The 26,863-nt window shown below is 47.6% G+C and overlaps 1 protein-coding gene across 1 annotated transcript in view; it reads right to left on the bottom strand.

The window, feature by feature from the left end:
* Positions 1–26,863, bottom strand: part of Pik3ap1 (phosphoinositide-3-kinase adaptor protein 1) — a 113,303-nt gene continuing 86,440 nt past the window's right edge. Inside the window, exons 11-17 of the mRNA XM_059258168.1 lie at positions 26,469–26,534; positions 24,808–25,013; positions 21,275–21,347; positions 14,836–14,991; positions 8,650–8,720; positions 7,425–7,561; positions 1–634 (exon numbers count right to left, since the gene is read on the bottom strand). Coding sequence (XP_059114151.1) covers positions 577–634; positions 7,425–7,561; positions 8,650–8,720; positions 14,836–14,991; positions 21,275–21,347; positions 24,808–25,013; positions 26,469–26,534 — 767 coding nt within the window. The 3' untranslated portion in view covers positions 1–576. The remainder of the gene's footprint in view (positions 635–7,424; positions 7,562–8,649; positions 8,721–14,835; positions 14,992–21,274; positions 21,348–24,807; positions 25,014–26,468; positions 26,535–26,863) is intronic.

The following is a 26,863-nucleotide window of genomic DNA, read 5'->3' as shown; positions in this document are numbered from 1 at the left end:
TGCCTTCTCTTAGTTCCATACTTCTGGGGGACCTCAGATGTCAACAGTGGGAAAGGAATCCGGTTTAACCCCTTTCTAAAATCAGTTGAAGCTTTTTGTTATGTGACCAGCCCCAGCACATACACAGAAATGTGGAAGAACTACTTCAGAGTTGGGCCACTTCTTTTGCTGGAAGTGCTATAATCCCTCCTAGAAACTAGGCTGGACTAGCAGGTATGTATGGACTAATCCATGTTTACTACAGTATGCTCATTTGTTAAGTACGTTTCCATCCATCCTATTAGGCTCCTGCTATACGATCTGAGAGGTCAGTATTTTGATAGAGTCTTCATCCTTTTGGCAAACAAGAACGTGAACCAGTATCCTTGGCGACATTGAACGAAGTCTTTAGTCTCAGATTTCACCATGCCTCCATGTCTTCACGGGACACCCAAACCTGCGGGGCTGCAACATCAGCAGTGTTGGTAGCTGTCAAGGTCCGTAGTCATGCAGAATACTCAAGAGGAAGACTTTATCAACAGGCTGAAAACTGCAAGTCCTAAAAGTCCTGAAGTAGGCTGGATTTAGGAGGTGAAATCAGCGACCTCTGGGGGGAACCGGTGGAGGAGGATGGAAGGGCTCCCGGGTTGGAGGCCTGCAAAGAAAGATAAAGAAACTCTCAAAAATTAACCAAATCAAAGCATTCTTGAGTATCCACAACCTGTGGCTACTTTGAAGAGTTATGCAAAAGACACCTCCTTTAGTTAAGGAGTCAAGACACACTACAGATGTCTGAATGACATAGATGTCATGGTTTCTAGTCCCTGAACATAAGGATCACCAGTGGAGCTAGTGACGAATGCCAATTCCCAGGCTCCAGCCCCATTCATCACAATTTCTTGAGCTCAGTATAAAAGCTTTTCAACAGTGTCCATGTCACAAAGCCCTTGGTTAACTAAGCCTTTTATTTTCTATTGCTTTGTCACCCTTGGGTCTTGTTGACCCTGGAGGGACTGCATTTCTCTCAGATAACTAATGCCCCAATCGCCTCCTTGGGGCCACTATCAATTTGCCCTTATCATCCCAGGGTCAGCTCCCAGACAAACAGAGATAGTCCCACTGCTTCAGCACCTATTACAATTATCCAAACTAGGGATCCCAGGTCTGTTTGACCCTCCCTACTCACTGTTTCTCATGAGAACCACAATGAAAAGCTCATGTCCATGTCTGACCTTTGTCCCCTCTGCCTCCGGATCAACATACATGTGTCCCAGAATGAACCCCAGTAGTGTGGTGCCCCCTGCTCCAGAGAACCATGAATCCAGCAAACTATCTTTTCAATAGCAGCCGTCTCCTGTTCTGTTGACTTTGTTGTACCTAAATAACAATAGAGTCTAGATGTTAAAATGCCAGTCATTCCAATAGGCAGCCTGGTTAGAGACTCACTATCATAGTGAAGCCAGCTGAAAGAGGGACAGAGAATTCCAATGCCAGCTTCTCACTTCCTCATTGGATCATTAAGGGTTGTTCCAACTGTGTGCATGCCCACCTAAAAGCCCCTCTTCATGTTCTTCTGCTTGGATTTTTGTAAAGTCCTAAGTGACGCTCCAGGTAGACCAGGGTGGGTCTATTTACAGATTGGTTCAATGATTGCAGATGGTATTTCTACGTGTGTGCTGTAAAACCAATATTTGATCTCCAGGAAGCAAATCAATACATCCAGAAAGAGAGCTTTGTTGGGTGCTTTAATTGAACTATGTAACCCTGGAGCTGCATAGTCCATGACTGAATGAATCTGTGAGTAAATATTTGCTAAATGCCTCCTGAACACCGCTTTTGAACAGGTCAAGGAAATGACAAGAGTTGGAAATGGCAGGGCTGTCTCAGGAACAAGAGAGGGAGTCAGACATGGCAAAGAATAACACAGATGTCCACAGGAGGCCTGCTCTGGTCTCCAGGAGTAGAGGGGTTTGTGTGTTTGTCACTAAATTGCTGGGATTTATCCAGTGAAAACAAAAGAATGTGTCCTTCCGTCTCCCAGTCTCCTGCCCTATGAACTATGGTTTAGGCCATACCACGTAAGCAAGTTTAGGTCATTCCTTCCTTTCTACAAACATTTGCCCACAATTCACACTCCTGTATGTGGCAAACAGCAGGTAAGAGCATGGGTGTGGCTATCAAGACACACTGTATATGTGTGCATGAGAAAGACAAGGGGCAAAATTGGAAGGCTGTACTGTTCGATAGGCACAGCTCAGACCTTAAGGGACAGCTAAGTGTGGATATTGACATACACCTCTCTCTCTCTCTCTCTCTCTCTCTCTCTCTCTCTCTCTCTCTCTCTCTCTCTCTCTCTCTGTGTGTGTGTGTGTGTGTGTGTGTGTGTGTGTGTGTGAAAAACTGAACTTGGATGACCCTGTTTTCTCATCTGCCCAATCAAGGTATGTGGGCACTTAGAGATGACTTGGAGATTAGTCAGCAGCACTGTGTCTGGCCTAGAGTAGGTGCTCAGAAAGTTAAGCTAGAAATCTCACTATGAAGATAAATGGTCTAGTCTTAGACCTTTCCCCATAGACCTTCCAGTCTGTCTTCCTCTGTGAGACAGTCCCTGTGCCCTCTGGTCCTCTCTCTCATCTTGCTGTCACATTGACACACCTGTAGGCACATCAATTTAGTTTCATTCTCATGGACCGCTCCAGCAAACGATCGGAAGCCCCGTCTCAGGGAGATGAATTCATGACAACGGGTATACTAGACCATGGAAATGGAAGGATATTATGTCCAAACCGGGAGTGGTCTGTGCAGACTGTCTTCTCAGGCGCCGAGAAGCCAACGCTGGAGACACCTGCACACTGGCTACTTTTACTCCAGGGTGAGTTTTCACTGGTGATGAGTTTGGCTCAAGAACCCAGCAACCCTGATGATGGCGGTGTTCTTTGAAAGCGGGGCTTTAGCAGGTATGCCCTAATGTGCCTGTACATACCATCTAATATAACTTTCAAATTCCCTAGCACGTAACTGATTTTTTTTTTCTTTGCTTTGTTTTTAAACAGCCTCTTACTACATAGACCAGGCCAGCCTCAAAATCCTGACAGTCCTCCTGCCTCAGACTCCACAGTGCTGGGATTTACAGGCACCACACCTGGCTTGATGGCTAATTGCCCAAGAGCTTAGAAAGTCCAACCCAAGCAATACCACTCTCTTTGCATAACAAGTATTTATTAAGTTCCCAATATGTGTCTGTCACTATGACAGACATGGAGAGGAACAGAAAAAATATACAATCAAAAGAAATTTCTATGTCTGGGGAGATAGCCAATTGATTAAAGCACTTGCCATGCAAGTGTGAGGATCTGAGCTGAATCCCACGTAAAAACCTGGGCACGTCATGGTGGGGTGCTTGTAATCCAAGTGCTGGGGAGGCAGAGACAGAGGGACCCCTGTGGCTTGCTGGCCACTCAGCCTAGCCTACTCTGCAAGCTCCAGGCCAAAGAGAGACCTTGTCTAAAAAATAAAAATAAAAAAAGGAACAAGAACAAAACAAGGAACCCTAAGATCATCCTCAGAGGGGTGCACATAATTGCTGCTCTCACAGAGGTCACTATCCTTTTGAGAAGAGAAACATAAACAGTGTTTGTAATATGGGATGTAATAGACTAGAGAACCCAAAGTAGAAGAGTCACACAGTGTGGGTCTGTCAGCAAAGGCTTCCCAGAAGGATGCATAGACCAAAGGATGTACAGAAAATGGAAGGGAGGAGAGAGAGAACCTTCCGAGGAAAGGAAGAAATTGTACTGGAGAGATAGTACGTTCCTGAGAACATCTGAGCGGTGGAAGAGGGACGAGCACAGAAGAATGAAGCAACTTGCGGCTGGACAGGGCCAGGACACACTAAAACACACAGAATCCAACTCTGAAGTTCCTACAGGAAATGGCATCATCAGCTGCTGCTGTTCTAGAAAGTGCACCTGATTGCAGTGTGGAGGAGGGACCCCAGGGCAGTGAGGTAAGTGTGGGTCTCTAGGATGAGGTAGATGGGAAGGGGGAGCATGTCTGATTGCTGAAAGGGCAGCGGAATGGACAGTGCCTGGAGAGACACTGGATGTGGGAGCTATGAGGGGTGGGAATCCAAATGAATTCCCAGGGTTGGGACTTGGGAAACAGGGAGAATGGTGTCTCTGCCCCAGGCTTGGGAACTCATGAAGAAGTCGCTTGGGGTAGAAAGTGGAGGGTGGCTTGGTGAGTCCGATGCTTGGCTGTATCTGAGACACCCATGGAACATGTGAGTTCAGGTCCCCAGCTAACAGCAGGAAGCAGAAAGTGGAGATGGAGGTGCCAGGCTGTCTATGGGCAGCAACTGAGGCTCTGTGAACAGTAAGTGAAATCAGCAGAAGAAGTGGCTAAAGCTAGGGTCACGTGGAACTGAGGTTGTACCAGGGAGAGGAGAAAGTTGAGGACAATGTGGGATTACAGGTTCTCAGAAGGGTGTAGTCAGCCTTCCTTGTGTCTATCAGCAGGTCAGCCATTCAAGACAGTCAGAGAGGGACTCACTCTATTCTCTGCTCAAGGACTGCCTCACTTTTATCCTGAAACCTGCACACATCCTTATAATGCAAGCACAAACTTGCAGATCCTTGCACACAAAGTCTTGAGTTCTGTTAATTGCAGGTCTCCACAAACACCGTTTGTTTAGTGAAGTGTTTTAGTCCTATGCTCGCCCTATCTTTATCACAGCACACTTCCCAGCTCCCCAGACAACCCATCTCCCGCCTCTTCTCATACAATTTCCATCTTTTCATTTCTGGGAGCTGTTTTCCTGACTGCGCTCCTTTTCTCTTCCATTAACAACAGTGATCACAATAACAAAACCCTGCAGGAGTCTACGGCTGCGTTTTCAAGCTTGACGCCCCATCTCTTGGTACAATTAGACAAGGGGCTCCAGCGTTCTCAACCTTCAGGGATGAAAAAGTCTTGGACCTTGGCTATCCTCCTTTCCGACGCCTAGATTTTCTTGGCCAGGTGTAACATAATGACTAGAAAGCCAAATCTGTCAACCAGAGCATCTCTCCACCCATTTCCTAGCCTCAGCCTCTACACCTGTGATCATTCTAAAACAGGCTTTGGAGAGCATTAAGTAATGCACTTAGTGTGCTTGACATAAACACTGCCACAAAGTAAGCAGTCATTAAATAATATCATTTATTACCGTAATCACTACTGTAAAGCACCCCGCCCCTGACACACATACCAAATACATAGTAACTTTCAAACATCATAATACAAACCCAGGGCACAGGCTTGAGCTATCACATGCATTCCTTCTGGGAGTAGGACTATGCTAATGTGTATCTCCCAGGCTGTGCCAGGGAAACATGCCTATGATTGCAGCGCAGGTTGGGACTGTCAGATGTTCATGCAGCAGGTGTCAGTATAGGAATGTCGCTGGGAGCAGCTGGAGAGGCAGTAACGAGCAGAGGCAAAAGTGGAGAGACTGAGAGGCACAGAATGCCAGACAGAAGGCCTTTCTGTTGCACTTTTCTCAGCAAATCCCACAGATGAGCTTTATTTACATTTAAATATGCAAAAAACCTTCCTCTTTTCTCACACACTGTATTTTAACTATCAAAGAATGGACCCCCTAGCACAAGCCTGGGCTTCCCATCCAAGCCTTCCTTTCTGCATGGCAGCTCTACTAGCCCACTTGAACCATGTTTTCTGTTACTCCACAGACCACAAAGAATGTTCCTCCCGAGGCCCCTATACCAACTGAACCCAGTCGTACATATGAGCCCAATAAGTGAGTCTCACGAGTCTGGGTTCATCTTCGAAACCCCAGATGTCTGCTCCTCTCCTGTACAAACGTATCCTCATACTCCTCATCTCTCGCCACAGGCCAAGGACTCAACCCTCACAACTCCATGAGGAAGTTCAATTAGTAACTCCATTTTATAGACGAGAATAGTGAGGTACACAAAAGTTAAAAAACTCATCCAAGTGATAGCAGAACATTTAACCCCATGAGAGAGGTCCAGAGCCTTGCACACCCCCAGACCAGTCTGGTTTTTGCCTTCATTTTTACTTCTAATTTTATCTTCCGTTCCTGAGAAGCCCAGAACCCTCAATACAGCCGAGGGAACTCAAAACTATGAGCTAAATTCTAGACAGACAGATACAAATTATTCAGGGGGCCGAGGAGACGGTTCGTTTGCTAAAGTATTTGCAATGCAAGGACCGGGAACTGAGTTTGGATCCCCAGCATTCCTATAAAAACCTGGGCATGGCCACACGCATCTGTAATCCCAGCAGGGGAGGCAAACAGAAGGCCCCTGAGCGCTTGCCAGCCAGCCAGTATAGCCAATCTCTAAGCTCTAGGTTCAGTGGAAAAGACATTCACACACAAATATGTACATACATACACACGTATGAATAAAAAACTAAAATTTGTTTTAGAAGCTGGAGAGATGTCTAAGCAGCTAAGAGTACTTGCTTTTCTTCTAGAGGACCCAAATTTTTTTTTCAGCACTCACATTGAGTGGCTCACAACCACCTGTAACTCCAGTTCCAGGGGAACAATACTATCTTCTGGCTTCCATGGGTACCTGTATACATGTGGTCTTCACACAGAGAGACACATGTATACACAAAGATGAAAAAAATTAAAACATAAAACTAAAAAAATTATTTTAAAAGCTGATAGTTATATTCACGTCACACTTTAAAGTGTGAGCAACTAAGCTGGGCATTGTGGTTCATGCCCATAATCCTAACTTTCAGGAGGCTCAGGCAGGAGGATTGAGAGTTGGAAACTAGCCTGGGTTACATAGTGAGGCCCTGTCTTAAAAAAATCAAGAGCAGGGTGCTGGAGAGATGATTCAGCAGATAAAAACAGTTGTTGCTCTTCCAGAGGATCTGTGTTTGGTTCACAGTACCCACATTACGTGGTTCACAACTCTCTGTAACTCTAGCTCCGGGAGATCCAGTGTTTCTGACCTCTCTTGAGTCCATGTGCACATACACACATGCAGATACACATACCTACACCTGATTTAAAAATATATAAATAAGTGGTGGAGCACGTCTTTAATCCCAGATGCAGGCAGATCTCTGTGAGTTCAAGGCCAGCCTGGTCTACAGAGTAAGTTCCAGGACAGGCTCCAAAGCTACACAGAGAAACCCTGTCTCTAAAAAAACCAAAATAAATAAATAAGTAAAATAAATCCTTCTTTAAAATCAATGGCAAAAGAAGCAAACAAAAAGTTATGATGTATTGATATTTGCAACAGAATAAAGTATCACTTTTTACTGAAGAGACCATGGTGAAGTATGTCAACTACAGGTATTTCCATTAGCTCTGTCCTCGTTCTTTGGTTTAGATGGTCCTAAATCCTCTTCGCCTTTACAGTTAAGAGAGTGAGAAGAAAAGTTCACATCTACTTCAGTGTTACCTCTGTGAAGCAGCTCGAGGAGGCACCCTGGGGGGCCTCTCAAGGGTCACAACCGGTGTTCCGGTCACAACTGGTGCTCCGTCCACTTGGGTAGGACCTGGGCTACGACTGCGAGTGATTTCAGGGACTTCATTATCCTATAGCGTGCAAGATGAGAAACAAAGGTGGCTATCACAGAAAACACATGAACATCCATAGCTGGGCACCAAGGGACAGCCCTCACCATCGTTAGGCTGTTCCCAAACTGGGAGCCAACCCAGTGCCAATGGTAGTTTTCTGCATCCTTCTGGTGTAGTCTAGGAACATAGCTTTACCCAGATTGTCACAAATTGCCTAAACTCAAAATCCTTGCTTCTTCAAGTGTGGTCTGCTGTCTGCTAATACCGCCTGCAAGTTTACAGGAGTGCCCTCCCTAAGACCCATTCTCCCGAGTCTTTAGGGTTAGTGGTGACTCACATGACCCCTTGGGCTCAAACCAGCCACTGGTCAGCAGGTCAAGACAGACACTGACACCAATGGGTCAACTTGAAATGTGGCCTTCCCCTAGAGCCGCTGAACCTCTCGGCTCAGGAGACTCCTCGCTGTCTGGAGACCGTGCCACCATCCATGCAGAAATGCAGGAAAGGCCAGTGTACAGAGAGGGGTGAAATCGGAGACCAAATACCCTGGACCCGGGACATACAAGACAATCCCATGGCTCCATACAGCATGACACAGGCTCCTGATCTAGGCCCAGCAGGATTCTGCCCCAGGAACCCCCCAGCTCTCCCACAGCTCCTTCCTGCAGACACCCACTTATGATTTCAGTAGTCTGGGTAGATTTATCTATCTCTATCCATGCTCCCCCCTTCCTCACTTTCCTTCCTTTATACTGAAGCAAAATCCATATAGCCATAGGTCAACCATTACAAAGTAAAATGGCTTTGGCACATTCATAGTTTTATGCAGCCACCACCTCTATCTAGTCTCAAAACATTATCCTCACCTGCAAGGAAAACCCCAAACTCATTAAGCAGTTCTTTCCATTCCCTCCACCCTCCATCCCTGCTGGCCACCAACCCTCACTCTGTCCCTCTGGATTTTCCCAGTCTACGTTATTTCATATGAACAGCATCCTGCAACGTGTGACCTTTGGTGTGTGGCTTCCTTCCCCCATGGATTCCTCTCTCTTGTGATCAAATGACCCCTGAGACCAGACAGACAGAGTGGAAGTCCAGACTCTCACCTCATTGTCACCCTCCATCCCACTGCTCACGCTGAGGAGGCTCCGTGTGCTCGATCGGTTACTCGCACTGCCTAAAGAGCAGAAACAACATCAGCGGGACTGTGGATTCTCTCAGGAGAAAACGAGATGCGGAGCTGCAGCCCTAAGTTATTTATAGCGATAGAAACAGTACACAAATCACGAAGACAAGAGGCTGCAAAGTGTAACCACCTTAAGCCGTTTCATTAGAGTTCAGTTTTTCTGTCAGCATCACACAGAATGGTTTGCTTTCTGATGACCACTTTGGGCTTAATAGCTACCATTTACCCAGGACTTACCGCACGCGGAGTGCTTTCCAGAGCATGACTGCCGTTTAATCCCTTTGAAAATCCTATTTGATATTAGAGCTTTGATCTGACAGACACAGAAGCAGAGGTACTCAGGGTCTCAGTTGCTCTAAAGCTGCAAGCTGGTTTTGTTACCATGGTCTTGCTGCTTAATTAAGAATTACAGGATGGGGGTGTATGCAGGACACAGGTGCACCTTCGAATAAGAGATTACATGCCAACACCAGACAAAAGGCATGGCTGTGGGTGTGGCTCAGCGGTAAAGCTTTTGCTAGCATGCACAAGGTCCTGGGTCCAATCCCCAGAACTACAAAAACAGAAATACACAGTGCAAACTCAAACGTATAATTTACCCTCGCAGTAGGAATTCTGTGTGAAAACCTTTTCAGTTAGGAATTTATTACCTGTATTATTAAAATAGCACTAGCCCATAGAACTCTCTGGAAATGTGTGTTATTCAGTGTGATAGTCAGTGTAAAATCAGGTAGAACTAAGAAGATGAGTTTTAGGATTTAAGTCTGTGTTTTGAGGTAGAGTCTCGTTGCCTAGCCGTGGCTGGCATGGAGCTTGCTGTGTATGTAGACAAGGCTGGCCCTGAACTTGTGGCCCATCCTTCTGTTTCTGTTTCCCAGATGCTGAGCTTACAAGTGTGTGTTATTGGAGGCAAATTTTCTTAAAAATATTTATTTTTATTTTATGAGTGTGTTTGTCTGCTTGCATGTCTGTGCATCATGTGCATGCCTGTTGTCCACAGAGGCTAGAAGATGGTGTCAGAGCCCCTGAAAATTAAGTTATAGACGGCTGTGAACTGTCATATGGGTGCTACGAACTGAACCTGGGTCCTCTCCAGAAGTAGCAAGTGCTATCAACTGAAGAGTCATCTTTCCAGCCCCAGATTTAAAAGCATTTCATTAGATTTATTCATTTTATTTTATGTGTGAGTGTTTTGTCATATATATATATATATATATATATATATATATATATATATATATATATACCACATGTGTGCCTGGTGCTCTCAGGGTCAGAAGAGGGGATCAGGTCTCCTGGAACTGGAGTTACAGATGACTAGGAACTACCATGTAGGTGCTGGGAATTGAACCATCAAGTGCTCAACATCCCTGATCCATCTCTCCAGCCCTCAACGCAGATTTTTAAATCTGTCAAAATATTTCTCTAACCCAGGGGATTTGGTTTGTTCTTTAGGAACACTTGACCCAGCCACTTTCTATTCAATTTACACTCATAACCCTGCTCACCCACCAAAATGTCCTTTCTTCCTCTCCTCCAGCCAACTGCTGCCCCCAAAGCTCAAACCTCCTCAGAACCCATGCTTGGAACAAATGCTATCAAAACTCTCTAGATTCCCCAACTAGAAACAATCTGTGAGCTTCTGGGTCCCCATGCCCCGTGCCCGAGCTTCTGGGTCCCCATGCCCCGTGCCTGAGCTTCCGGGTCCCCATGCCCTGTGCCTGAGCTTCCGGGTCCCCAGGCCCCGTGACTGAGCTTTCAAGTGTCATCATTTACTATCTCTCACAGTCTCCACAGTGAACCCCACAGTGTCCTGAAGATTCTCCATCAGCAAAAAGTAAAAGCCGTCATAGGCACCGGTTCCATGACCGGAAATTCACATTCATCAGCTCCCACTATGCCTTCCCTTGGCATTTCTAAACCTGTAACCACAATGTTTGCCTCTAAACCTCAGCCCCCTGATAGTATCTCCCCTCTGGGCTCATGACTGACCCGTAGTTCCCTAGGCTACACGGTTGGTAGCACTCTCTGGTCTTGGCCCCATACTCTGCTCTCATGGCAGGGGGAGGGAGACAGTGCCGCATCTCTGTCGTCAGGGAAGAAGGCTCAGACTAGCATCTAACTCATGCTATTTTTGTACTTTCCTCCATTACAAGCCTCAACAGACAGGATCTGGTTCTTTTTATCTTTCTGTCTCCAGTGAGTATATAAGAGAGAGGGGAAAAATGGCCATATAACCCTTGGGCCAGATAATCTACAAGAAGGTCAACTGTGTTCCACAATCAAGCTTTTGTTCTCTTAAACATATCACTAATTACTGGGTCTTAATTACTTAGTTATAACCAGGTTTAACCTGCAATTGCCTTTCTGTGGTTCCCAAGAGATGACAGCTGTGTCATAATAAAAATAGTGGTGCCCACAGGGTGTGACTCCAGGGTAAAGGGCAGCTGGTGGCTCCGAGTCTGGCTTCCCCCATTCTCCCTCCCTACTAATGAACTAGCTCTATTTGGAAGATGGTGCTTGCCCTGGGTAATAGCAAGGTCAAATCTGGATACGACTCCCAGATCCTCTGCTCAGTTGCCGGAAGACTCAAGGCATGTTTTCTAGCTCCTAACTGCTATCTAGAAACTACAAGCTTTGCTGTCTTGGATGAACTAGGTCACCCAGGGATATGCTCATCATGGGGCTGGCAAAGAGCGACCGTCTGATAGAAGCTGGCATCCTCGTCGTCTTTACTTTTAAGGCAGTACACTAATCTCTAGTGACACCCCCACACACACACACAGTGAACATCACCCCCACCAGTGCCCATGCCTTTGTGTGCCCTCCACTCTTACTCCAGACTCAGCCACACAACCTGCTTTAACCAATAGAACATTAGCACATGTGACAAAAGCCAGAGCTTGACAGGCTCTTGTACAATGGGCTTGACCTCTCTTCCCAGACTCCCTTGCTGTGTAAGAAGTTCAGGCTACTGAGTTAAAGGTCGTGTGGAGTAAGGCCTTGGGAAATTTGAGGCCACTCTGCATGCCCCAGCTGATCACAGTCATCCAGGTGACTCTTGCTCACTGAACGTGGAGAAGGTGTAGGGAAAAGGGGCTGGCTAAAGAAACCCACCCTGACCCTGGAGCCCAGAATTAGGGAAGGATGGCTCAGATAAGGCCAATGAGAGAAACACAGTTTAGCTCAGATCAGAGCCACGTCTGCCCCTGCCCAACTGACTTGTGAAACCAACCAATCACAGAGCAGGATAGTAGAACCCTGGGCCCGGAGTTGACTCCACCCACTAGACTTCCTGTAAAAACTGCCCTGCCTAGTCAGTTAAAAAGGGAGCTGTTCTCTCCACCCTGGTAGAGGCAGCCACTCTCCTGGACTCCCCCTTCCCAAATAAACCTCTTTCTCAAAAGAGTTTTGGGTGAAGACCTTCATTCACTGGTGCACAGAAGAACCTTGCTGGGACATCCCCTAGTGGACTGAGCAAGAGAGAGCTGGTAACACTGAGCTGGAGATTGTGGCTCTCCAGGGGAGGAGCAGGATTGCTGTGTCCTGTGGGGAGAACATCCCCCATCACACCAGGTATATCCTGACCTTCCCAAAGAGTCAGGATACCCTTCCTTGCTGAAGTAGTTCCAGGCCTGACTCTCCTGAGAAGTCAGAAAAATTTCCTTTCCAGGGTTGGGATGTTTCTTTGCAGTCCCAGCTGTCAGAGTTGTGCTAAACAGTCCAGGATACCTCGCCCTCCAGGGCTGAACTGTCTCCTTGCAATTTCAGCCATCACAGCTGTGCTACACAGCTCCAGGTGTCCGGGACACCTTCAGGGTAGAGCTGTTGTTCTAAGCAGTTCTGGGTGTTCAGGATACCTCGCCCTCCCAGGCTGAACTGTCTCCTTGCAGTTTCAGCCATCAGTTTACTAACATTTTGGTGCCAAAACCCAGGACACCAAACCCACAGAGTTGCAAAACGTGCAACTTACTAACATTTTGGTGCTGAAACCTGGAACGCCAAGCCCAGAGTTTTTGCAATTTACTAACAGAAGACACAAGCTGTTCCTTCTGGAGTTGTGCCCAGGCTGTGGGATTGGGCGTAAATTAATGGTTGTCTTTCAAGCAGCTAAGTTTGTCAGGGTTGTTACACAGTAGAAACTACCCCAAAGAACCAGCCCTGATCCGTAGCCACAAAGGAGGGTGTATGCCCATGGTCTGGCATTAACTAGCACTTCCTAGCCCCACAAGCTAGCCACTTCTGGGCAACAACTCACTTGGTCCACCCTGTCCTCACTGCAGGCTATCCCAAAGTGAAACACACAGAAAACAACTTTCCAATCACAGCACCTCACACCAAAACAAAAAACCAAAACAAACCAACCAAACAAACAAACAAAACCTAGCATTTCATATTTAAGATTTAAGATTTCCCGACTATGGCTCCCTTTTGCCATGGGGAGCAGAGCCCCCACAAGAGAAGGTTCTGGCATGTCTCTTCTCTCTCCTGTGCCTCTAGTTTCTTCTGCAGCCTGTGATCCCTGGGAATTCTCTCTGGCTTCTAATATCAGAATTGATGGGATTCTCAAGTTGCCTTTGGCACAGGCAATCTTTAGACATACATTACTGGCCCCATCATGTGTGGGGAAATGTTCTTCTTGTCCAGTCTACATTCCCATGTAGTCACATGACAGGCTTTGGATGTGTTTCCACGGGTCAAGGTGTGAGGATTATTAGGTAAAGGAGACAAGCTGGATTTTTCTGTCACCTGGCTGTTTAACCTTTAGCAAAAGAATTTCCCTCTCTGGGAAAAAAAAAATATATATATATAGTGAGGATTCTTGACCTGTGTCCTTGGGTGAGAAAAATTGTGCATGTGTGCATGTATAGGTGTTTGTGGGCATGTGTGCATGTATGTAATTTGTATGTGGAGGGGTCCAGACAGACAGGTTTTTCTGGGAAACAGATCCAGAACACACAGTGAATTCTCAAGGAGGCTGTGGTGTAAAAAAAGATCACAAGTGGTTTGGATAGTCTGTTAACCCACATTCATTTGTGGATTCTCTGCCTGACTTCTAAGGAGATCTGAGTCCTGAAATCTTCTCTCACCTTTCATCACTTTTTCAATTGTTTTGATAACAGTGAAGTACAGAGCAGACAAGATATTCAATGGATGGTGCACGTGAAGCCAGCATGTCAGCAAATGCAGCCCAGGATACAGAAACAGAGTCCCGTGCCCTGCAGCCTGCACACCAGGTCTTGTCTGTCACAATCAGACGCCCATTCATGCTTCCTCACCAAAACAAAGATGCATCCTAATTAGATGCTGAACCACCCATGCAGAAGTTGGACTTCTCAAATTTGAGTCTATTGTTGTCTACAGCTCTGATGAGATGCCCTTGGCCTCCCCTTAGCACAGCTGGGGAAGAAGCAGGAACAGCGGTGAAGAGTTGTGGCTTGGCTCCAGACCGAGTTCAAATCCCAGCCCCCTTCAGCTCTACTCTATACAACCTGGGACAAGGCACTAAGCCTGAACACTTCCTCCTCAGCAAAAAGAGGTCATGAATTTACACTGTAGAGGTTTTGTGGTCATTAAATGATCGATGAAGACAATTCACTTTCGGTAAATGCCCAGTCAATGTTAAGAATTATTATAAGGCAAGAGAGAAAGATGGAAAAGTAAGGGACATGAGGAGCAGGGCTGGGCTGCGTCTCTGCACCTCTGCTGACAACCAGTAGGTTCCACTATCTATAAAAAGAAAGTACTCTAAGAATTATCACACCATTGGGCAAATGCCACAGGCCAACACGTCTACATACTTCACACCTGTCAAAACCAAATCAGGTCTCAGTTGAGATCTTGGGCTCCTGAAGTGTTTGCCAAGCCGGGCCGTGGTGGCGTACACCTTTAATCCCAGGACTCGGGAAGCAGAGGCAGAAGGATCTCTGTGAGTTCAAAGCCAGCCTGGTCTACAGAGTGAGTTCCAGGACAGCTAAAAGGTACATAGAGAAACCCTGTCTTGAAACAAACAGACAGACAGACAGACAGACAGACAAGTGTTTGTCAAAGCCTGCAAGCGCCAGCTGGAGCACGGTCCTGAGGATGCCTCTAGCTTGCTGCTCACTTGCTGTACTGGACATGCTGTCTGTTTTCCAGTCTCCACGTCTCAGCTCCGTCCTGAGGGGAAACACGCTCTTCCTGGGGCCGCTCTCATACACTCCAAACTCCACTTTTCCAGGCAGGGGCTGTGAATGCCGGATTGGCACTGTGATCTCCAGATCTGGAACCAGAAGAGAGAAGGAGATTCAGGCTGGCTGTCATTGCTAAATGTCTCTCATGCTCACTGTTCACCTGCCTGCTGGGCCTGGGCCTGAAGGAGAGAGGGGAGACCCTGGAGTCTTATCCTACTTCAGCACTGAAAAGCCACAGAATCCAGTGTGGCCCAGCAGAGGGAAGGGATGGCAGAGCATGAGGAATAGGCAGAAGAGTTCTTCCACTTCGGAGAGCAGAAAGGGGATGCACTTAGGTCAGGCTTGGGCTCCCAGCCCCACCGCTCAGGTGCTATGCAGCCAACCTCTCTCAATTAGACCCCTGTCTAAGGAGGGAATCATGAACGCCACTGATGGTAATAAACAACCCCATACACCAGCTCATTCGAAGAGTTCCCATGTTTTTAGTTGATTAAATCCTCATAAAACCCAAGAAACCTGCACTGTTACTATCACTCCCAGAAGAAATGAAGGCACAGAAGAGTGAAGCTGCCTCCCTAGTGCACAGCTGGAAGGACCAAACTGAGATGTGGACCCTGGCTCTGGAGTCCAGGCCCTTCCCCACTCCTACGGTCAAGAGCCTCTTGCTCCCTGAATTTGTTTTGGCTGACAGCTGAGGGGTATGGGATGGGCAACCTACCCTGACAGCGGTGGCCCAGAGAGTATGTGACCAAAGTCCTCCATGCTTAGAAAGACTGTGACTTCTGAGGCTGATTCATGGTAAAGGCACATGCTAGGGTTGACCTGACCCCTTCAAGGCTGGGCACTGCCAGTGGTTTGTCTTTAGCCCTCTTGAGATGTCTACCCCAGGGTCCTGGAAGCATAAATACCTCACGCTAGTGAGCAGAATGAAATGCCTGGTGTATCATCAGCTTTCTCCCCAGGGGGGTGTGAGGCAGGTCGGAAGGGAAGCCATGGGAGCAGGGGTGAAAGAGGAGGCTGCCTTGGGACCATGTGCTCGCTTCCGGGTACTGCCTCTCTTCACTCTGTTCTTCCACGGAATGAGTGTGGTAGGAAAGTCAGAGGTGACTCCTCGTGCCAAAGCCAGAGACCCGCCAAGAAAGCTAATGAGTAAACTAGAACAGTAGGAAAGAGCAGTGTGAGGGCAGGGGGGACCGGACACAGAGAACAGCCTGCAAAAGAACACCTGAAATGTGGATTACTGGCTTTGATAGGCCCCAGCCTTCCTCATTCTAGAGAAACTGGTTCCAGGGGTAGGCCAGGGGCCTACTGATAGCCAGCTCCTTCATGGAGTAGGGCGTGTTTTTCGGGCCCAGGCTCTTTGGTTACACTGCAGAATAAGCCCTTCCCATTCTCACTGCCCTGAGCACAGAGCATGGCCAAGGCAGGCTTTCATGGGGTGAACGGGGAGTCTCACAGCCCATGTGGATATAGCATTTCTTTCTTCCCTTCTCAGCTTTTATTTACCTTCAAAAAAAGTCACTTTAAGTCTGACTAATTAACTTTGAGGTGGCATTTTTTACCACCCTCAACCAGTTCTATAGAGAAGGAAAGTAAAACACATAGGAAGAAAAAGACCAGAAGTCAAAGGTTCGAAAATGCAGGGCCAGGCTAAATGTTTTTAAAACACCCCCGCTCTTTGCCTGAAGAAACACTGTCAGGATCAATTTTCATGATTATACCCATAGCTTTCCTGAAGTGCATTCATCTGCATTATTACTTCCGTTTGTGCTTTGGGACTTTTCCATTCAGTAGGTGATTATCATCCTATGAGGAAACTGAGTCACACACTGGGTAATGGAATGGTCTCAGATACAGAAGTGATTCAGCAATAACGTGAGGAGCCGAATCCAGGTTTCCTGGGCCTCGGCTGGCTGGCTCTGCCTCCCAGGACATACCCAGAACACAAATATTGACTATCTTCCCGTGGGGCCACAGCATCCACCAAGTTCCACGTTTACAGCTGATTTCCTGTGCCATCGACTGCATGTACTACAAAGAACAAAGCTACTCCCTGAGGCCGAAGACTAGGAATGGAGGACCCATTTTCAAGGATCCTAGGTCCTTGGTGTTCCAACCCCAATTAAAGAAAAATGATAGTTATTTTCTAAAGCAACTAAAGTTTCCGTATTTGAAACTCTGGGTTTAGAGTAAGTTCCGTTCTTCGAAAAGGTCTCACAGACGGACATGCCACTCATTAACCCCGAAGTTTTTGTCGGTCAGTGAGATGAATGCCAATAGTTTTCAACAGAGTTATTTCCTCCAGTGGCGACAGAAGCTCAACACTGAGGACAGGTTTTCAAAAGGAGCTGGGATGGTCAAGGCAGAGTAACTGACCTCCACCCTGGGGATCCTAATCTACTTCTTCTCTTCCAACCCCAGCCAGTTCTTACCCTGGCCCCACAAGCACACACAGAGAGGCCCCGAGGCCCCTAAGGAGTACAGTGGGAAAACCCACAGACTCGGGCATTGCAAGCCAATATGTAAATCCATAGTAGACGTTTACAGAGGTCAGTAAGTCATATCTACCCAACAAAAATGGCGCCTTCTCTTTGGCAGCTGCTCTGATAGCTTCTGCCTCATGCCGAAGGACAGGGTCCAACTTCCTACTACCCAGTGCCTGGTGTCCCTGGCCAGAACAAGGCGCCAGATCTTCTAGAACTGGAGTTACAAATAATTGTAAGCGATCATAAGTTCTGGAAACCACCTGGGTCCTGTGCAAGAACAGCAAGTGTTCTTAACCCCTGAGCCACCTCTCCGTCTTTGCTATTTATATTTTATCCCAATAAAAATGAAAAGCAAGGCTACCCTTGGGTTGATAGGTAGTACAATCTCCCAAGACGGACTGCTTGCCATCCTGAGCCATTCCTCTGTGGCTCTTTGAGCTGGACCTGGAATGTCCCCTAAAGGCTCATGTGCTAAGGGACTGGTCCCACCACGGTGCTACTGTGAGGTGGTGGAAGCTTTAAAAGGGAGAGCCAAGGAGAGGTCTTTAGATTATAGGAGGTCGCCCTGGAAGGGGTCAGTGAGACCCCAGCCCGTTCCCCCTGCTGTTTCCTTTCCCAGCTGGGAGACAATTTTGTGTTACCATGCTCTCTGCATGTGCAACCTCATCCCAGGCTATGACAGAACAGGGCAACCGATCATAGACTCAAAACTATAAAACTGTAGGCCAAAATAAACCTGTTTTTCTTTTCTTAAAAAAAAAATACATTTGCTGGGCAGTGGTGGTACGTGCCTTTTGGGGGCAGAGGCAGGCAGATCTCTGAATTTGAGACTAGCCTGGTCTACAGAAAGAGAGTTCTAGGACAGCCAAGGCTACACAGAGAAAATCTGTCTCAAAAGCCAAAAAAAAAAAAAAAACCCAAAACAAACAAACAAACAAAAAACTCTTTATGGGGGCAGAGGGTAGAAATTCAGATGACAACCCAGGAGAATTAGTTCTCTCCTCCCATCGTGTGGGTCCTGAGGATCGAACTTGGGTCACCAGACTTAGCAATAAGAGCCTTCTACCCACAGAGTCATCTTGACGGCCCCAGGTCTTTTCTTTATTTATAACTTGATTAGCTCAGTAATTTTTTACAGTAATGGAAAGTTAACAAACACAGTGTCCAAAGATACATAGTTTAATCTTTTCATAGTAATGGTACTAATTATAGTCACTGGCATAGAAATAGTAAAAATTATTACCCTTCCCCAAAGCAAAATTCCATGTCAGAAGATTTGGAAATGGGAGAAGAAGCTGGCCATGCTTCTCCACACATGGATCATTCTGATTTAAACTACAAGTATTAGTGGGTGGAAGCCATTATTTAGACCCCAATAAGCCTTGGGTGAACTTTGTGGGGTCCTGCATTGTAGCCCAGGCTGGTCTAGAACTTGTGATCTTTCTGATTTAAACTTCCAAGCACTGGGATTATAGGTATGTGCCACAGTGCTCAGACTGAATTCAGTAAAATATTTCAAAACTTATGAGCTTTGGGTTGGACAAGTCCCAGTCCAGAGCACTTACTCTAGAAGGTTCTGTTTTGGAGGACACCAGCCCATATGTATGGCCTCTGTGGATTCACAGGAAAGTGTGATTTTTGGAGTTCTTCCACGGGCCGGGCCTGCGCCATCCTTGCCCATTGCAACAGCCCTGCTAACTTTCCATCGTGCAGGTGAAGACCAAGGCTCAGGGAGGTGAAGGGTTTTGCCAATATCTCCAAAGCAGTTAGCACTGTGCAGAAATCCAACCCAAACTTGCTTGCCCCAAGACCATGTCTGTACCCCTCTGCTCTCAGCGTGGGTGGGTGCAGACCTGGTTTCCAATGTCCAGTGACACCAGATGGAGCCCGGGCAGGGGAGAGCTACAGAGAGGCCCAGAAGTCTCAGTTCTTGAGCCAGGCCACTGACCCCTGAGTGCATGAGAGTCTACGGCTGTACCCTCCTGGCCTTCAGACACTGGAGTCACCGGCAAATCACAGGCCAGTATGGCCTGGCTTAAAAGCTTGACCAGAGTCCACTCCATTGGAGCTTCTGTCTTTGCATGCAACGCTCTATTTTATAAAGCACTGCAGTCCTTTCCCACCCAGAGCCCTGTTTTCCGAGCCCAGGTGACTGCAGATCTCAAGCCTGACTTTCCACCATGTCAGCCCTCTCCTCCTCTCTACCAGCAAGGCAGACATGTTGAGCCTGGAGTGGGGGTGGGGGATACATTTAAAATCTAGACACTCAAAAAGAAATGCCAGAAATGACCTCCCTGACCCCTCTTCCTTATGTAGTCAAAATCATTAGTATTCTCTAAGCCAACTACTTTTGGAAAAACACTGTGCTAGGCATCATGGGAAAACCACACCTGCATAAGGAAAAAGACAACTGAGTCATAAACTAGGAGACCGCACTCGGTGGACCCTGGCTTTCTTCTTGAGCTGGGTGCTGATACTTGGTGGCTGTGTGGAGTGACTGGTGTCAGCAGACATTTGGCTGAAACCTCACCCCAGCACAGACTTCCAGATCTCCATCCGGGCGGTGCTGCAGACTGAGGAGTGAGCAGGGCACAAAACATGTGTGTTCCTGCCCTCACGGAGCTTATGGTAAGAGAGCGGAGAGATGCTGGTCCATGACCAGAAGCCTAAGGAAATCCTGGTCCATGCTCCAGGAGAACAGGGAGAACGGGAGAGCAGGAAGCAGGGTGCAGGGGCTCATCTTTGGTGGATGAAAGGAGGCAGCAGGTAGAGATGTGGAGGAAAGCGGCAAGTGCAAAGACCCTAAGGGAGACCTGTGCTTGCTTGTCAGAGCACCATGAAGGAGTTGTTAATGCTCAGGCCTGGGTCTGGAGCTCATGGAGAATGAGTCCGGAGATCACATAATGTGGAGCCTTGGAGGCTACAGCAGAGAGTCTGTCTTTCCTCTGAGTGGGACAGGAGGCCCTGGAGTGCTTAGAGCAGAGGATGGAACACTCTGATATTTTATTTTTGGCATTATTACTGTTGTTTTTAATTATGTGTCTGTGTGTGAGGGTTAATGTGTACATGAGTGCAGTTTCCCACAGAGGCCAGAAGAGGGCAGTAGATTCCTTGGAGTTGGAGTTAAACGTGGTTTGTGAACTACTCAATATAGATGCTGGAGACCAAACCTAGGTGTTTAAAAAAAAAAAAAAAAAAAAAAAAAAAAAGCAACACAAACTCTTAACCTCTGGGCAATCCTTCTAGCCCCTAGTGGTTTGTTATTTTAAAAAATTAATAATTAATTAATTATTTTTTGTGATAGGGTCTCATTGTGCAGACAAGCTGGCCTCAAACTCACAGAGATCTGTGTCTGCTTCATAAGCCCCAGGATTAAAGAAATTTGCCGTTGCACCCAGCCCTACGATACTTTATTTACAAAGGACACTGGCTTTACGTTGGAGGATGAACTGTAGAGGGGTGAGAATGGACAAGGGTGGAGATGAGTGCAGAAGCTAAGGTATTAGTTTCACCAAGAGATGGTGGAAGTTTGGTTACAGCCATGCCACAGGAGAAACAGCCAAACTTAGGCTGCACCTTGGAACCAGAATCTGATTGCCAAGATTGGAGCCAAGAGAGAAAGTATAACCATCCACTTCGGGTAGGAGGGGGTGCTACCCATTCATTCCCTCATTGGCTGGGCATGCCTTTCCCAGTACTGCAGCACTTACAGAAGGGACGAAACACAACCATTATCTCAATGGCTCTCCCCATCTAGTGAAGGACTCGGATGTGCAAACAGGAGATGGGCAAGCAGTCTATCCACTCAGGCTACAGCAGAAGGGACAGTCAAGGGTGGCAGCAACAGCCACCCACTGGCGATGCAGCACACTGAGAGGCCACCTACCTGCATGCTTTCCGGACTTTTGCTTCTCTCTCTGTCTTCGGGTGATGCTGTCTCTTAGTCTTTTAAGATTTTCCTGGAAAATAATTTGTTTGTTGTTTAAGTACCCAGCAGAGTGATGCCTTTGGACATTGGAATTCCGTTCTTATTTTATGCCCTGTGCAGGGGCTAGCACACTACAGTCACATCTTTCAAGATTGCCCCCAGAGAAACTCAAGTCTTTGATACATTGTGCCTGAAACGTGCCCTTTTTTCTAGAGTAGAGTGTGCTTTCAGATGCCCAGTCCCATTCTCAGCCTGGGGGCCCACTGCCCTCCTCCACGTGTGCCTCATAGGCAACCCCACCCCTGACATGTTCACAGATTGTAATGCATCCCTGCCTCTGACTGTGCTCTCTCCTTAGGCCTCTGAACTTGAGGGACTCTAGTTTCCATACATCTATCCCAGGCATGGGCCAAGGTTACCTTCCAAGGTTACCTAGCCTTCCCCAGGTAGCCTTTGTCCTGTCCATATCAACCACCTCACACTTGGGCTACACTGCCTTGCATACAGCATATGCATATGTGTGCACTTATGTACCCTGTCTCTTCAGGGACATTGGACTTTCCAAAGACCACGTCTTGTACCTTTCTATAATTCAATCACTTGGGCCACTGTAGTCATTCAATAAGTGTTGATTGGATACACAAAGGTCAAGATTTGTTTCTATCTTAAGTCAGTCCACAGCAACAGTGCCTAGGCATCCCAGGGAAGTTAAGAATCTGAGCACACAGTACCCTGGGGAAATGTCTAAACAGTCTGGTTGGAGTAGCAGGTAGATGTGAGGGAACCACAGGAAACCTGACTGGAAGAGCTGGTTGGTCTGCAGCTGTGGGCTAAAGACACTGAACCTTGTCCAGAAGGCATTAGGGGAACAAAGAAAGTTATAAGATGGCCATCATGATGAAGTTCTGATTATCTGGAGGTGGAGGCAAGGAGACCCATCTACTGCCCAGGTAGCTAGCCTGATGCAGGTACTAAGGGCCAACAATGGGACATGGCTGGGGGAGACATGGAAAGACACAGAGAAGACACACCCCAGAACAGGAGTGGGTGAGACCTCCAGCTACTACATATGAGTGGGAGTACAGTTACCTCTGTCTGGGGCCTTGAGAGATAAGCAGAAAGTAAGCTCCTTCACTGGACAAGCTCAGGTCGAGTGCACCTCAGGAGAACATGCCTAGCTAATGGCTACAATTGGAACCGGAGCCAGACGCAAATGTTGTCTGTACAAAGAAAGTGCTAAAGAGAGCCTGGGCAGTGCCCACTCACAAGGGGCAGGGATGAAGGAGACAGAAACAGACAGAGGCAAAGGGAAGTGAAGGGGAGTGTCCCAGGATCAGCCAACACGTTCGAGGCCCGGACAGGGGAGGCTGTCAGGACATAGACTTACATGTGCTTCCGTTGGCTGGGGTTTCCTACCATTAGGAATATGAACCCCAAAAAGCATCCAGGAGTTCTGAACAAATCTGTGTGCAGGAAAGAAGCTACTTGGATACAGATACAGGGAGAAAGCTGACATTTACTTTGCACCAGGCATGTGAAAGGCTTTTCCTACATACACACTCTCCCCGTTCCCTTCACGTTTCAGAAGTGGGGAAACAGAGGCACAGCAGGTCCCTGTCATCCAGCTGCAAGTGACAGAATAGGGAGGTAACTCGGGCTGCCAGCTCCAAAGATAGCTTGTGACTACTGTGACACATGGTCACAGGACTTAGAGAAGAGTGAAAAAACAAAGCAGTGTTGGGCCAGGGGTAGCCTTTGCTTAGGATGGCAGCGGTTCTGGGACTCCTGAATGAAAGGGGCCTGGAGTCCTGTGTTCAACGCTGCAGGATGCCACCACCCTTCAGACCCTTTAGGGAGGGAGAAACCGGTAAAGAGGGTTCTCACGTTAAAAACACCAAGCTGGCAGAGTTAAGGACGTGTGGCAGAAGGTACAGGGAAGGGAGTATGGAGCCTAGAGCCAGCCTGTGAGTCTGCATCTGACCCCAGTGTGAGCCCCTGCTTTCAGAGGCCATACTATCTCCCTTACACTTGCACTGTGAGGAGCCACAGAGACTGGTCCAGCCAACCCGGAGCACAGTGCCTGATATGTGACTATCTGCGCTCAACCCAGCTGCCTTCTGACTCGCCCCTGATTCTCACCACCTCATCTACGCCTTCCCCCAAAAGGCACTGCTCCCCTCCCAGGGTCAGATGTCTCCACAGCCCAGTACCTGTCATGTCAGATGCAGAGAGACCGGTGACTGTATTACATCACTGGAGAGACCTTATCATTCACTAGAAAAGTGGCCTTGAATATGTCCCTTAATCCCGTGGGCCTGATTTCCTCATTTTTAATATGAATATATGAATATATATGTGTGTGTGTGTGTGCGAAGTTGTTTATTTTCTCATAGAAATCCTCACACCAGCTGGGCATGGTGGTACATGCTTGTAATCTCAGCACTTGAGAGGCAGAGGCAGGTGGTTCCTTGCAAGTTTGAGACCAGCCTGGTCTACATAGTGAGTTCCAAGTCAGCCAAGACTATGTAGTGAAACTCTGTCTCAAAACAACCATCTTCAAACCATACAGATAAAGCAAGACTCTGCCGTGAACCCCAGTCCTCTCATATGAGCCCTCCCAGAGGGCAGTCCCTGGGACAGTGTGTTTGGCATTTTACAGATCTGTGCCATTGTATTTATAAGATGCCTAGAAAAATGCAGCGTGTGTGTGTGTGTGTGTGTGTGTGTGTGTGTGTGTGTGTGTATGAGAGACAGAGAGAAGCAGAGACAGAGAGGCAGAGACAGAGAGATAGATAGAGACAGACAGATTGACTTTAACTCAGGAGGTTTAGACTCTGCAGCTTGTAGCATTCATTTCATCATATTTCTTGGGATCTTTCCAAGTTTTCTTCGTGTCCTAAAGACTGATGACCAGCTCTGAGGAGGAAAAGGGGCCCTGAGGAACAGAGCTGTCAAGCGGAGGTGGAAGACCGAGGACAGACCGCGGCAGGGCAGAGGCAGAGCTGGGGATACAGGGAAATTTGTTCCTGACCTGCAGCCTCTTAACGCTTTAGCCTGGAGTTCCAGTCGGGGAGACTCCTAAGCACAGCCACTGACAAGGACACTCACAATGTTCACAGGTCCAGCCATCCAGTTATGGTGACATACACGGCAGCTGCAGCTGCCTCTTTCACTGCAGGGCAGGGGGAGTGTGTGTGTGTGTGTGTGTGTGTGTGTGTGTGTGTGTGTGTGTGACAACCCCACAGTGGCAGAGCTGGCTACCTGCTGGAAGCGGAAGGACTCGGAGCGTCTCTTCTGGTTGAGGGGTGTGTGTGTGTGTGTGTGTGTGTGTGTGTGTGTGTGACAACCCCACAGTGGCAGAGCTGGCTACCTGCTGGAAGCGGAAGGACTCGGAGCATCTCTTCTGGTTGAGGGGTGTGTGTGTGTGTGTGTGTGTGTGTGTGTGTGTGTGTGTGTGTGTAAAACAACCCCACAGTGGCAGAGCTGGCTACCTGCTGGAAGCGGAAGGACTCGGAGCGTCTCTTCTGGTTGAGTTGCCACTCTTTGAAGTGCAGCACAGCCTCATCCACGTTGACGATACCTAGCTTCACCTGCTCCTGCAGGGTAATGAGCTGCCGCTGGCCTGGTGTTTTCATCCCAGCGAATGGGTCGTAGATACTCGATGGGGGCCTGTCCCTCCACGGCCTCACGGGTGGCTCTGGAAAGAATGGCAGAAGTGAGCTTGATAACTCCCAGCTGGGAAAGGCAGACCTGAGAGGTGGCCGTAATGACGGTGGGCACAGGCAGGCTCCAGGGAGCTGTCTGCCACATCCAGAAGAAACAATGACATTTGGAACCAAGATGGGGAGCGGGGGGGGGGGGGGGGGGGGGGGTGTGGAATGAGGAAGGGCAAGTTGCTGATAGTTTCGAAGCCTGGAGTAAAGCAGACGGAGCCATAACGTGAAAGGGAGGGGCGGAGCCCCCTGAGCACACTGAACTTTGACTGTGAGGGCATCTAACCCAGTATTTCTCCACCCAGAGACTGCTGGTACTTTGGGGTGGGCAACTCTTCGTTGTGGGGGCTTGTTCTGTGCCTTGGGGGGTAATGAGCAGCAACTCGAAATGTCCCCAAATATTGCTAACTCTCCTCTGTGAAGGGAGGGAAAAATGCTCTGTATTTGAGAATCAGTGCTTTAGACATAAATCCACTCACAGAACAGAACAATATACAGGAAGAGTCCAGACAGGGAGCTTCTCTCTGCCCTGTTTCTGAACAATGGTTGTGGACGGATGGGCACAAAATACCAAAGGAATTGCCACCCAGGTCCAGTGGTACTGGTATAAATTAGGAGCTCAGTTCCAGCGGGCTGACCTTGGGTTGTTCTGTGCCAACCTCTATTTCATAATGATTGAAGGACAGCTATCTACTTTAGAGGCTGGAAGACGGCCAGCCCCTCTCCAGGCTGCGACTCCAGGTCTTTGGGGAATGAACTGCTTGCAGAGATGATGAGGGCATTGGGACATGTAAGGACAACTTGACATCGTATGTCTCAGTTCATGTAGCATGTTCCAGATCTCCCATGTGACTGCTGCCTTTCAGGAATGCTTCTGAATGCTTGGACGCTGCTGGGGCTGCTTTTCTAAACAGTCTTAAGTGGGGTGATACTGAATGCCTATGCTTAATAGAAGGAAACCAGTCAAGGGTCATGGGGAGTACTCGGTTCCTTTCAAACTTCCTTAAAAGGTCTTTGGGAAAATTGGACATCCCAGTTGTTATCCAAAGACGAGAAAGTAACTTTAGTCAAAGTTGACTGAAGCACAGTGGAGCTGGTAAAGACAAGGCAGGTAGTTCAAGAGGGCTGGGCCAGGGGTGAAAACTTGGTGCTGGGCCTACTGCCGCACTGTTGGCAACAGCCTCAATTCCCTGTTCTACATGGACACCTGTCTATTAGTGCCTCTGTGGGGTCAGTTTGGACAATAATCTAGAGTACCCCTGCCTCTCCCTGCTTCCTTTGCCTTCAGGAAGGGATCCTCAGACATCTCCCTGGGCTACCACTTAGATCTCTCTACGTGAATGCCACAGTGCTGCTACCACATGTGGCCGTTCTTGGTACAGGAATACTCCTAGAAGTTCAGTTCATATGTGGGAAGTTGAGGACAAGCTCTGGTTTACCTTTTCTGATGTTTTCTGAAGAAACATAGAAATTCCCAAGCCGTTCCTGACTTTTTTCTGCAAAAACTGTGAAAGAAAGAATATTCTGAGTGAAGGCAAGACATTTCTTTCTCAGAGGCTCTGACATACATTCACAAAATTTTATATATTTTATACATTTATAAAAAAGTAGCCGTGTGCAAAAAAATGTAATAAACATTTAGTCATGACCATTGTACACAAATTTCTGGAAGAAAATAGCGAGAGAGAGCAGAGAGTAAAAAAAGACAGGGCAGACACACAGGTTCTTCAGCTTAGAGACAAAGCCAGCCAGTGGGCATCAGCAGCATGTCTAAGATTGTTAAAGAAAAGGGTTAGCAGTTCAGTAGTGATGCATGCCTTTCGTCCCAGCACTT

The sequence above is a fragment of the Peromyscus eremicus genome, chromosome 1 (genome assembly GCF_949786415.1).
Source record: "Peromyscus eremicus chromosome 1, PerEre_H2_v1, whole genome shotgun sequence".
NCBI classification, from domain to species: Eukaryota; Metazoa; Chordata; class Mammalia; order Rodentia; family Cricetidae; genus Peromyscus; species Peromyscus eremicus.
Note: the sequence above shows the minus strand (reverse complement) of the source record. Positions and strands in the feature narration are given on the sequence as shown.